Here is a 13,518-nt window from a genome sequence, read left to right on the forward strand (position 1 = left end):
GCTGATGATAAGCAGGGACAGTATTTGAATATGAGCTGTTGTTTACAGGATCCAGGGAAGAGAGAGAAAGGAAAAATCAATTCTTTGTGTTTTATAAGTAAATTTCCCCAGGCTTAGTAATGCCTCAACTCCAGAAATGGCAATGGAAACACTTTAGAAAACATCTTTCTATTTGGAAATGCTGGCTCACTCCTTTTCCCTTAGCTTCCATCAATGAAACTCAAACATGACTTAACCAAGTCCTGAACTTCTGTATTCCTACTCTGCTAGAGGAAGTCTTCCTCATATCATCAGAGGGGGGAGAATTGTCACTTCCAGTTCAGGAGATACACACAGCAGTTTCTAAGGGAGGTTGTGAATTCTTTCATGGGCTTGTCTTGGGCAGGAAACTGCTTTATCTGCTCTCTCATGAGAATGACTTATTACAAAATGCATAATACATAGCAATGCAACTGGGACAGTTAAGTGAGGGGGAAAAAGCAAAAAGTTACTTAGGCTTGTGTTTTCACTGAGAAATTTTATGTGTTATGCTTATTTAGAAACAAAACCAGCTCAACTTTTCCCCAAAACCATAATAGTATATTTAAGCTAATTCGCGTGTCAAAACATGAAGGATATAAATAATATAAAAAAGGCTCTCACTGTGTTATATACTGTAAATATTCTTTTTGTTTGAAAACAGAATGAAATATGGTATTGCTTTAGGAGACAAAAACATATTTTGTTTTCTACTGTGTAGTATTGTAAGGTATTTTTTTCATGCCTTGTACTTCTCATGAAGATATGGTGGATGCTCTTGCCTATCCTTAATTGCTTTTGCTCAGTTATTTTGCTTTTTGATCGTTTGGTGATCTTTGATTCAGGAACCAAGTGCCACTGATATCTAGGGTTGGAAACTCATTTTGAAGAAATGTACTGAAAACACAAAGCAGTGAGGCTTTCACGTGCTTGTGTGCTGGAAGCTTTAAGGTCAAAAGTTTTTTCCCAGTCAGAGTCAGTGAGTTTTACTGTGTGTCACTTTTGAAATACACATTATTAGCCTACATTTGATTCATTGGCCTCTTGTAAAATTTCTAATCTGAAACTGTCAGAAGGTTTACAGGATTTCTTTGTACACAGAGTCCAACTCTTGCACAACTGTCCAGACCAAAGATGAGTGAGGTTTCTCCTTTGGGATGTACCATACTACATGGTTGACTATTTAAATCAGTATTTCCTGCTAAGCTCTCTTAGCAGTTATTGGTGGCAGAAGCAATAATTTTATTCTTTTGCCCAGACAAATAAATTGCAATAACTGGAGAAGCTGGCAGGTAAAATGATACTGGAACGTCTTGGCTTTCTCTAGCAATAATTTTTTTAAAAGAGCAACAGTGAGAGCAGGGAAAGGGGAGTATAAAACTCATCCTTTAAAGTAATGTTTAATGTATTTTGGTGCTTTCTGCAATTTTTGTTTATTTAAAGTAATCTTGCATTCACAATAAAGATGTTGAAATGCTCTGTGGTGTTCATGTAAGGCTTTAGTCTGACCTAATTAGAAGTTTAATTTTTAATGTGTTTTAGTCAGAAACAACTCATGAGAGCTGTCAGAAAGGTTTTTTTTTTTGACACACAACTGTTGTGTCACTTTCCACTTAAAATCCTTATTTGACAGTTTTGGAAAGATGTGGAATAAAACTTTTTTTCTTTTTTTTTAATTTGGGTCTCTGTTTAAGTTACCTATTGCTATGCTGTCTGGTGCATTTTCTGGAAATTAGATATGACAGAAGTACAGGCTGTCCTCTGCACCACAGTTGCTGCCAGCTGTTTATTCTGTCAAAAATTGGATTTATTTCACTTCTGTGTCAAGCTGCAACAAAGTTATTCTTGAACTGTTCCATCTTTTAGGGCCTGTTGTGGTCATTCTGTCCTTGATGCTGAAGATTAATCTTTTAATAAATACAGAAATAAGCAGCTCAAGGATTGGGCACTTAGTCATTATGTGTTGAATTATAGATCTCAGCTGCTCATGTATCTGATTTCTCATTGTGTTTTCTTCTCTCCTCTCCCACTTGAATCCTGTTGCACTTGGAAAAATAAAGCTGTGCTGTCTCAAGTCTTTGCCTACTGGAAGCATTTTGCTTAATGTTCATGACTCACAAGCAGAGGAATTGGTGAAAATATAACTTTATTTTCTGAGCCTTTTATGAGCTTACTGATGATGAAGTATTTGGTAGCCATTTCATAGAACACCCTAATTATAGGTGTGCACTTCTGCTGGATGCATGTTTGGACATGTTTTCTTGTGGAGAAATCACAGTATCACAGTGCAAGTTTGATCTTCTTCTGGGTTTTTCTCTACATATACAAATATTTAGGTAGTAATTCCATAAAAGTGACAAAGTTTTGAGATATCTGCCATTTCAGGGGGAGAAAACATTGTGAATGTTATTTTTTCCTGCAAATTTATTTAATGTTTAATGTTGACATTTCTGCCGAAAAAGGTCTTGCTGAAAACTTTTCTTGGATGTGAACTCTCTGAGATGATGTTCTTCCCAGTGGCAGCAGATGTGGCACGTGAAGAACCTGCAAGCTGGTGTGTTTGTTGTGCCCTTCCCATCCCAGGCTGAGCTGGGCTTCCCCTCCAGCTTTCCCAACCAGATGAGATTTCAGTCCCATGCGTGCTATCAGCAACAAGAGACTCCAAGTAATGAAGTCAGTCCTGTTTCTTGGAAAGGAGGAGTTTCCCCTTGGTGCCTTGGTGGTGGGTCAAGACCTCTGCTGGGTTGATGTCACAGCTTGACCTGACTGCCATGAGCAAATTTTGCTGACTGAAGAAAGTAGACGTGTCCTATCAGTTATTTGGATTTAGAAAAGTGCTTTGAATTCAGTGGTTATTTCACTTAAGGTGAGTTGTGTGGGGTTAATGCTTCATTGCCCATTTTCACAGTGTAGATTTGATTATGTGAGGTTGTCCCTGGACCAAAAACATTTTGTATAATTTGCAGACTATAATGGCAAAATTTAGCTTCTGACCAACAGTGGATTAATATTTTTCTTTTGCAACCACAACAGTATTTCAGTGCAATATATTCTTTATGTAAACATTGTAGTTGTCTGGGAACTCAGTCTGGGAATGAAAGCAATGCTCCAGAATTTAAACATTCAGAATGCTGATGTTGGATAAGTATCTGTAGAATAAACACATTTTTTTCCTCCAAGTGCTTTATTTCTTTCACAGAGTTTCCCAGTTGAGAATGTTTTCAGTTAACTAGCACAATTTTTCATCCTTAAGTAGTATAGTCCTCTGATTTACTTGCTACTGAACAGCAGTAAAGCATGAAGGCCCTCAATTCTGTGGTACTTGACAAGAATTTTAATTGAAGAATAAAACATCTGGAAATCTATGATCTATTTAGTGATCAGAGTTGTCTTATCAATGCTATCAGTTTTAAATTTACATTTCAAAATTTGTTAGCAGTGGTGTAATCTCACCTTCTGAATTCATGCATCTTCACATTAATAATAGTAAAATCCTGATCTCTGAAAAGGAATTTTTTCATCTCATGTTTTCTAATGCAGCCATTTTTGCAAGGCAATTCCCAGGTCTTTGCTACCTGAAGAGTTGCAGATGTTGTAGGAAGTTTATCAGGAAAGTTTTGATTGTACATGTACTTGGTATCGTGTGTTCCAGCATTGATGAAGAGTTTTCCTTTGGGAGCAGAGTAGAGAGCAGTGGTGTCCTCTTGCTGCCCTTTGGTTCAGTATGGCAAAGGGAAACCTTTGCAGCAAACTCTGAACTGCTGGTTTTTATCTTTGGGAACCGTGTGAATTTGGTGGAATGCCCTCACAGTTTTAAACATTATGAATTAATTTTTCGTTATTCTTTGCTTTCTAATTTATTATTTCTTTTGTTCTGTTTCATTGTAAGAGGCACAGAGTTTGTGGGGATCAGGAAGATGATTCTGATTCCTTTATTATCTTTGTGGTGCTTCACAGCAACTTCCCTCAGAGTTGCAAGACCCTTCAGCAGAGACTTTGGGATACAAGTCTTATGTTAGGGCGGTTGCAAGAATATTTCTTCACCACTGAAGCAGTGAATTTATCTGCAGGATTGTAGGACCAGGAATGGAGCTTCTCTTTTGGTTTCATAATGTAACTTATGCTGTGTTCCTGAAAAGCAGAACTGGAAGATGTAGTCACCATCTGAGCTGGCAGAGGGGTGAGGGCACCCCCCTCTTTTTCCTAAGAGCTGTTGGAGACGCTTTAAAAAAACCTTAATCACTGCTGAGATACTAAATATGCTTTTTTGCCTAATGCCTGTGATGCAAAGAGGAAAATGCCCTTGGCAGGGTGGAGTAGGGCTGCTGGCAGATTTCAGAGATCCAACTAAAAAGGCAAATAACTAGAGTCCAAGAAGGTGTGGTGCAGCTGAGGGACAATACCAACAGGACTTGGCACTTTTCCCATACTCTCATAAGATGCTACTTTGTTTCATATACGGTAATTAACATGTTAATTACATGTTTCTGGATGTGGAGGATTATGGAGATTGTATCCTTGTAGTTGCAAGGATAGAAAGAGGAGAAATGAGTCCAGTCTGTTTTCACTGATAAAAGTTGTAGAACTAGAGAAGGTAGATCAATGGATACATATTTTATGTTATCGTGCTGGGTGCTTTCTACAGGAGAAAACAATGGTTTGAGGTTGTGGCATCTAAACAGTTTTGCATATTTATGAAAAGAATGTTGACGTCTGAAAAATTTCTTAACTTGCCTGTTCTGATTGGTATGGGAAATAATGGTGTATAGACCATGGGATTATGCATTTGAAAGAAGGAAAATCTTTAAATATCACAGAAGTAACCTATGAAGTAGAATTCTTGCAAGAATTGGGTTCTCTTTTAAGAAGTGGGAAGGTTAGGATGTGTCTTTGGTGCTACTCAATGTGACTCGTTCAGACTAAATAGCCTGGTTTTACTTGTCCCAAAATTACACCATAATTCATGATAATTCATAATTCAGTGGGCAGTAAAACTGGTAATAGGCAATGTCCAACACTGTGGAAGAAACATTTGGAAGCTGTAGGTTTCTAATAAAGGCACTGTTTGGAAGAATGGTATTCATTGCCCCAATATTAGCTGTTCTCTTTTTATTAGATTGAACACTAAAAACATGTTGTTGGTTTTTTTTCGGCTTCTCGGTTGTCATTAGTGGAGAGAGTCGAGACAAAATTTGGGCTTTAGCACAGTAGAAGAATGACATTGGTCCTTATCTATGTCAAGTTAAGAAGAAAAATTCCGTTAGTGATTGATAGAAATCTTATTGATTGCATGTTTTTACATATAAATTACCTTGGAGTTGTTTGTTTTTCATTTTAGTCTTGCAATTTCCTTTTTTTCTGTTTGATGCAAAGTGTTTGGTTGCGTGTGGCTTTTTTTCAACTTGCAAAAACCCTTTCCATGTTAAAATTTGAAAGACTTTTCCTAAAATGTTGCTGCTGCCATCCCCTTTTTTGTTGTATTTTGAAAATTTCAACTCTCACTTGTGTGCTTGGAAAAATTCCTGAGAGTTTCTCCAAAATAATAAAACAATTTGTAACTTTGGTACAGTAAATGTGGAGTTGCCTCAGACCTAAGCATATGAATGAGGAGGGTGTGAAGCTGGAGAGGAGCCTTTGGGCCAGCAGGAGCAGGATGCTGGTTGGATTAAACTGAAATAGTGAGAGATTGAGGTTTTCGTCATTTGTTTTAAAGGTGTAGGATGGACCAAATGCACTGTATTATGCAGGGGAGGCAGGGGGAAGGGAAGTTGACAAGTCAATAATACGTTACTTTTTAATCTTCACAGCCAAAATTGTTAAGCTTTCAGAAGCTTGTGAGCTGCCATGGGTAATGTGACATGATTAAAATGGGGCTCCAGAAACCTCTTAGACTTTGAACTTGATTTCCATTCAGGTTTTGGATGGGAATGAATAATTTTGTGGTTTAGCTTCATTGTAAATTTTCTTGTTTTGATGGCTCTTTCAATATATTTGTCAGATAAAAATGAGGAGTAAAAAGTTTATTTGGTTTTAGGGAGTTGGAATGTGTTACTGCTCTTAGGAATTCTGCCACATGGCCTGCATCTGCTAAGTTGCTAAATTAATCCTGTTTATCCACCTTGCTAAGGTAGTGACTAAATCCTGTTCATGTTCTCAGTGGCATGGATTATATTAGATTCATTGTTCACCTTGTGAAAGGGGACACAGAAAAGGAACACAGAGTTACTGTTAAAGTGTTGAGATGGTGCATTTTTTGTATAAAATGTCATATGAGTCTGTGCTGCAGCTCTTGGACAAACTATTTTAAGTGCTGTGTTCCTCTGAAGCTGCTTTGTTGGCTCTCGTAGGAAATTGATGCCTGGGAAGAAGAGGAGAGAGAGGCCAGCTCTGGCTCAGCTTGTTCTTGCCTGTTTCATGCTGGAGTGTGGCTTGCCTGATCTTGGCCCACTGCAAGAAAATCCCTTGAGGAGTCTAATATTAGTCCTTAAAGTAGCGTGGAGATGAGCTTGGTAGTTAAACCTAAGTGTTTGTTAACCTTTTAGCTTTTTGGGGAGGATGTTGTTCAACAAAACCAGAGCAGTTTTATTCCAGGTTAAATAAAGCTGCTGGAAATCTGTCATTTCTGGAGCATATCTGTTAAGAATCAGTGAAACTTGAAGTTAGGAATGAAGAATGGTGATGGAATTCCAGTCCTTCTTAAAAGCTTGATGCAGAAATGTATATAGTATTGTAGAAAAATACTAACACTCATGCAAACTGGTGTAATTCTTCTGCCTTCCCAAAGAGATCCAGAAATAGCATCAGAAGGCAAATATTGTCTGGCTTTGTGCAAGACTTCTGGTTTGTGTGGCTAGCACTGAGATTAGTCTGATCTGTCTTAAAGGGAATCATAGGATTCTGGTGCTGTTAAGTGAGGCTTGGCCACCACCCAGCAACTAATGGTGTCATATTGGCTCAGCTCGACTCAGATAAGAAACAAAAGTATTTTCTTTCAAATCCAAATGGAAAAAATATTGAGGTTTTCGTATGGGGTACTGACAGGGCATCTGGCACTGGACAAACTCCCAGGAGCACTTGTTACCAAGGTGTTTCAGAGCAAAGTGAGGAAACAGGCAGCTGCTCCTGTCTCTTTTGCTGTGTTTTTGAATAGTTGCATCCAAACATGAAAGAAGTACAGTGTACTGATACTAACAATGCCAAAGAAAACATTAAAAGCCCTAGTGTCCTTGAGTCCCTCCCTTGTCTCCTTGGAATTCTGTCTTCAGCCTTTTGGTCATAACGTTTAGCAGATGCTTAGTTTCTTTTAGTGTTTTAGAAGATGAATCTTTGAAATGACTGTGTCTCATGGGTTTGCCAGGATTCCATTGTATTCAGCAGTGTTAGTGTTTGGTTGATATTTAAAGCACTCTTTGATCTTGAATGCCCTGTTCCTCCCTTTCAATGATAACAGCAGCTTGTAACAAGCAACAACCCTATTGCAGCATCCTTTATCTTTCAGTTTGGTGTTACTTTGTAAAATGTGGAGATTAAAGGGAATAAAATAGTTACTCTTCAGTAGGCCCCAGCATTATTCACATAACCAGGGTAACTGGTCATGCTGTTTGATACGTGATTGTACTCGAGTGCTGTGTGATTCTAGCATTTGTAGCTGAAATCCATTCGGGTTTACAGTCTGCCATGTTACACATACTGGTCTTGCAGGCTCTCACGCTGCTGTGGAACAATGCTGGGATGTATCTGTCAGTGCCAGACAAATCATTTTGCTCTAGTAAAGGTCTTCTGACACATGGTGGAAAAAAGCCAAGTTACATTTATGAAATTTCTAATTTAAGCAACAATGCTCAGCATTTAAATTGTAGCACAATAGTCGGAGGCAATAATACTTATGGTGATATCAGCATCTAGTTTGTTTTTATAAATGCTTATAGTTGGGTGAACTTCTGTGTATGTAGTGTAGGACATTTGGAATTTATCAGAGCAGTTTCATGTTGTTTGTCCCACAGTGGAAGGTTTGGCTGCAGGTGGTCTCAGCTATCTCACTCTGGCTGTGGTTTGTCAGATGGCAAGGAAATCCACCACAAAGCTATGTTACCTCTTTTTTTGTGGTTTCCAACCACCATCCTTGTAATTCTTCCTGTGCCTCAACAAAAAAAGAAATCAGTGTTCTTGCTCTGACTTTCTGAAGAAGGTTTTCCTCCATTGCTACTTGATACTCAGTTTTGACTTTGCTCCAGTGACTTCTTACCTTTGTTGAAAGTGCCAAGTTCTTAAAATCCAGAAAATCTCTTCTCGTTTTCTTCCAGGTGTTGATTCAGTAGTCAGGTATCTGCAGCTTTTCTTGACCCATCAGGTTGTTATTCTGTGACCCAGATCCCCAACTCCCTCCCACTCACTGATGGTTTCCATAATTTTCTGTAATGGTTCTTAAACATTTCAGAAATTATTTGTGGAAACATGTTGCAAAAATTTAATGTGTCTTCATGGTTTTAATGAAGAACTCTGCAAATATAGATTTGATGTATTAAAAGGTTACGGCTTCCAAAAACAGTCAGTCCTTGGGTCAGTAATGTCCAATCTCTGAGCAGATTCAGTAATGAGAAATGCATAAATGTGGGTGTCTGATCCTGTGAGAAACCGAGTGTTTTAATTCAGCCCATTCTTGAGGTGAGTGAAGATGTTGGACTTTGCACTGAAAGAGTCTGGGTGTGGCCACAGGTTTTGTTTGCTGTCACTGTCACAAGAGAGGTGGCAGCACTATAGAAAGGCTCCTAAGCTCACTAATATTGTACCTATTCAGTCTGTGGAGGGAAATGGGATGTGTGTGGTGCTGCATGAGTCTCTTAGCAAGTACCTTGCTCAACATTAGTTGAATGCTTCACTTCTACAAGTAGGAGAAAACACAATAAACAGTTCCTTTCTCTAGCATGGGGCTGGCTCTCATGTGACAGGGCTTTGGGAGGGGATTATCGGATTCAAGAAAATTTAATAAGTTTGGGAGAGTTTGTGTTGTTGGAACTGTTCTCCCATAAATAAACTCTCTTTAGCCTAGTGCTGTGACCTGGCTCACAGAAAAGCATAACATTAGATGGTTAACCTTGTTATTTTCCATATTTAAGCCTTTCACAGCCAACAGAACTTGTTTCTTTGGCTGTCTGCTTTATGAGCAGCTGTTCAGGCCACAAGAAGTTTGAATTAAAACACCCGTGTTTCCTTTCACACGGGAGTTGCGTTACTGCTTCCTTCTACCTCTTATCCTTGTTATTCCAACCCTGTGCAGCATCCTGCTGCATCATGTTTTGGAGGGTACATGCACATGTTTGGGAGGGAACAGCTCTGTTACACAATGAGTAAGGAGAGGACTAATGAGAAATGGGTGAAAACAAATGAAAAGGAACCAAAAGCTTGCTTCTTTTTTTTTTTTTTTTTTTTTTTTTTAAATTTTAGACTGTGTTTTGCTGTTTGTAGAGTATTTGATTTAACCTTTTAAGTGATTGAACTGAACTTTTAGTATGTGAGGTTGTACTATGGCATATGATAAAATACATAATGTGTTGGATGCAGGACTGGTAATAAAATTGGGTGATTTTTTGTTTGTTGTTGGTAAAAAAAGCAAAAGAAAAAAAACAAATTGCCTCCCTCCTAAAACTAAACCTAAAAACCCAAGCTGGTAATCTTTTAGTGCCTGTTAATATTAAAGAGCAAAATGCTTAGCTGGCTTGTTAAAGGAGTTCTTCTTAAACCTTCAGAACTGCATGTGATAAGAAAAAGATTATAGATTAACTAAATACTTTAAGTTGTCCTTAACTTTGGCTGAAAACAAAAATGTGAGTAAAACCTTCACTACTGGGTAGAGGTACTCCAGGACATGCATCCTTTTTTTTCCTACTGAGCAACTAAATCCTTCCAGAACTTGTTGCATTCCCAACCTGCACATGTCAGCACAATAGAAAACTGTGTGTACACTGTTTATTTACAGATTTATGACTTTTAGTGAGGGTTTGTCATGATGATATTGTGACTGAATATGGAGTCTGATTACTTCCTGAGAAATGTAAGAGTACAGTCTTTGACCTCAAATTGTAGAACATTAGTGGGTAAAATTTGGGCTGCTGAAAATGTTTTATATCTATTACAAAAAGTTATTTTATAAAATTTATTTTAATGCTGTGCATTTAACTTTTAGCTTTTGGCAGAGTTTAACTCTGTGGAATTTCTAGTTCAAGTGCAACAATTCTTTTGTATTTGGTTTATGTATATTTATGTATAAAGGTTTCACCAGCAGGGATACTATGTTTAGTATCTAGAAAATTCCGAGCTGTGTATTTGTGCTGATGAATATACAAGTGAATTTAGGTTAGCAGAGCAAGGCAACTGGTACAACTTACACTGAGTGTTGTGCCCTTAGCTTCTGTAATTACAGATCTCTTTTCATGGCCTAAATTGAAGTGAACTGTAAGGATGGGTGTAATACTATACACATGGTCACATGTGTTTTCTACTCTATAGCCTTGCATGAAGAAATCTGTGTGACAAATTCCTTAGCAGAAGAGGGTTAGGCAACACTGGATGTCCTGTAGTGTCCTTAGGCAGGCCTGTGTGAAGAGTTTCTTGTAAAAGTTGGTTATTCTAGGCATAGAGAGATCTTCTGGCTTACTTAAAATGACTGCTTACCTTTCAACCTGTCCTTTTTTTCTTGCAGACCTTTCAGCAGCCCAGAGAAAATTTGCCCATTCTCTGAGAGACTTTAAATTTGAATTCATTGGTGATGCAGAGACTGATGATGAAAGATACATAGGTAGGTAAGAAATGACTATGAGTGGCTATATTTTGTCAATGCAACCCTGCAACATGATTAATTTTTTTTTGTTGTTTTGTATTACAGATGCATCACTTCATGAGTTTTCAAACTTTTTAAAAAATCTTGAAGAACAAAGAGAAATTTTGGTGAGTTGCAATGAATGATTTAAAAAGCTGTGCACATAGCAAAGAGATCAACATTAGGTGAAGTTGGTTTTATTGCTTTGGTAACCACCAAGGTGTTGATATCACTGACTTAACAGTGGGAGCTCTCATTGTGCAGCTTCTGGCTCTGTATGTTAATGAGAACAGCTAGTTCTCATTAAAGAAGAAACCTGTATGGTAGGGATGGATAAATATGAGTTGGTTTAAAATAGTCATGCCCAGATTAATTATGGCTGGCATGAATGGGAAAACCACCATAAATTTGTTTACCATTTCTAGTCAAAAGCAAAATGAAAGAATTAATGCTGCGGCGGGGGGGGGAGAAAACACTCAAGTTTTGGCGATTTGCCAACTTTGGATCCAGGATCTCTGTAGCTCTGGCTTCAATGCTTACATGGATCTGGGATGCAATCTGTTGTATTTATGAAGCAGCAGACTTAGAAACCTTTGCCTTGTGTTTGAACTTTGTAGTGAGAGCTTGGAGCTGCAGACAGTTGCTCTGTTGAGTAAAAGTTCTCTGTTCTTTGTTCTGTTGCCTTTGATTGCTTGGGGTGTAGTTAGTGAGATGTGGCTCATGGTGGCTGCACACAGAGCAGGGGCTGAGAGCTCTGCAAAACACCTTGCTACCTGGGTTTCCTAACTTTCCAGAAGATGGAGGGATTTCATTCTGGGTGGTTTCTTTCTGGTTCTTCTCAGCAGCTGCATGCCCAGCTTTTGTTTCAGAGCAGGGATTCACAGAGCAGCTGTGTACCCACTTTTCTTCTGAGTCAGGCTAGAATCTCCATCTGGGAAATGTGCTTAGATCTGACTTGATAGCAATTGCATTTCTCAGTATTTGTCATGTGATTATATCTCTGCCTTCCTGGAAATCAGTGATCCCTTGGCATCACTGAGAGGAAGCTCTCTTCCCTGTTTCTTTCTGCCAGAAGCTGTGCCTGAAGTGCAGGAATATATAGATAAGTGATAAGTGCTTGTGAATAATTCTTTTTCCATGTTTCTCTCTCCAGTCCTGATCCCAGTAATAGTCATGGTTCCTTGTTGTGTTATCTTCTGGTATCCTGTTCTGACTTGAAACCACATTTGAGTCTGTATTAGAGTCAGTGTGGTTCTTCACACTTTCCTAAAAACTATCTTTGCATAGTAGAGACAATTTTTCAGAGTTTTGAGTTGTTTTGCCAAACTGTAGGTATTGGCCAAGTATGTTTCAATACTTTTTTTGTTTTTCATAATTCTACAATATCATCTTTACTCTGCTTTTTCCTGCCATCCATAACTGTATTTTATCTTAATGCATTGCACAAATCTAATTAGTCAAAATCTTTATGAAGCTTTATAAACAAAAAATACTTCAGAACTGCCACATTATTTTGATATCAGACTTTTGAGGGATGACTTAAGAATTACACAGCATATTTCAGTGACTGTATCACTAGCTCTTCATTAGGGATAGATCACCACCACAGCAGGCTGTGCAGAATCCAGTGCTGTCTGTCTGGATTGTAAAACACTTCTATTGTTCAGATTAAATACCATGAAACTGTATTAACTTACTTTTTTGGTATGGTGCCCATGCTTACACAGAAGATGCTATCATACTGAAAGCTGACTAGTGTTAGTTTCTTGATAGGGAAAGGATGAAATGCAGTTTTTGTTAGGACTGTGACTGATGAAAAACAGGGAGTATAAATTGTAATGGGGAAAATATTTAATACCAAATAGAAACAGAAACTATTCTCTGAGTTACCAGATGCGTGGCCTTTTTATTGCATCTGTAGTCTAGCAAATGTTATGTATCATTTCTGGAATGAGCTTATGTAACAATGGCCATAAGTCTCAGAGAAAATGACTGTGTGGTGACTGGAAAAGATAATTTCCAGCATCTGCTCCTGACTTTTTTAAAATTTTGACTTCTCAGTGGATGTTTTAACAGTGGCATGAGCTCTAGAGATACTCCCGTGGAGAATATTAGGGCATTGTCTCGGTTTGAAAGACAGGTATGGTCTAAGGAAAGGCAGGAGCCCCTTTTCTGCGATGCAGAGTGCAATCCCCCTCCCTTTTAATTATTTTAGGTCCAATTCAGACACCTTCAGGCAGGAGATATGGGGATGAGAATAACAGTTCTTTACTGGTATTTAACAAAGCAGAAAAAAACAACAACAGCTATAAAAATTGGCAACAGAAACAGTCTAGCTCCGCTCCAGTCCCTTCTGGCCGCAGGCCGTCTCCCTGTGCTGTTACCGGTGCTGTGGGGACAGGGCAGGTCCCGCGCAGTTGAAGAGGGCTGGGTGATGGCGGCCGCGGCCCAGGGGAGAGAGGGGATGGGGAAAGTTACTCCCCCCTCACGGTGTCGGTCGTGGTGCTCAGCAGAGTGTCCGGAGGTAGTAGGGTGAGCTGGGAGAGCCGCGGAGCGATGTCCAAAGGCAGGGAGCGTGGATCTCAGCGCTGGGATGACAGGGGAAGATGCCAGAGCAGAGCCCAGGTGGTCTTCCCACTCCAGGAGCCAAGCGAGAGGGCGTCCCCCGCTCCAGACCCCCCTAT

General features: G+C 38.9%; 1 protein-coding gene across 2 annotated transcripts in view; it reads left to right on the forward strand.

The window, feature by feature from the left end:
* ARHGAP10 (Rho GTPase activating protein 10) overlaps positions 1-13,518 on the forward strand; it is a 138,084-nt gene that overhangs the window by 29,718 nt on the left and 94,848 nt on the right. For both annotated transcript variants that reach the window (XR_015803351.1, XM_014880541.2), the window contains exons 2-3: positions 10,718-10,813; positions 10,901-10,962. Coding sequence is in view for 1 of the 2 variants with exons in the window: in XM_014880541.2 (XP_014736027.2) it covers positions 10,718-10,813; positions 10,901-10,962 (158 nt within the window). In the remaining variant the exon portion in view is untranslated. The remainder of the gene's footprint in view (positions 1-10,717; positions 10,814-10,900; positions 10,963-13,518) is intronic.

The sequence above is a fragment of the Sturnus vulgaris genome, chromosome 4 (assembly GCF_052056855.1).
Source record: "Sturnus vulgaris isolate bStuVul1 chromosome 4, bStuVul1.hap1, whole genome shotgun sequence".
NCBI lineage: Eukaryota > Metazoa > Chordata > Aves > Passeriformes > Sturnidae > Sturnus > Sturnus vulgaris.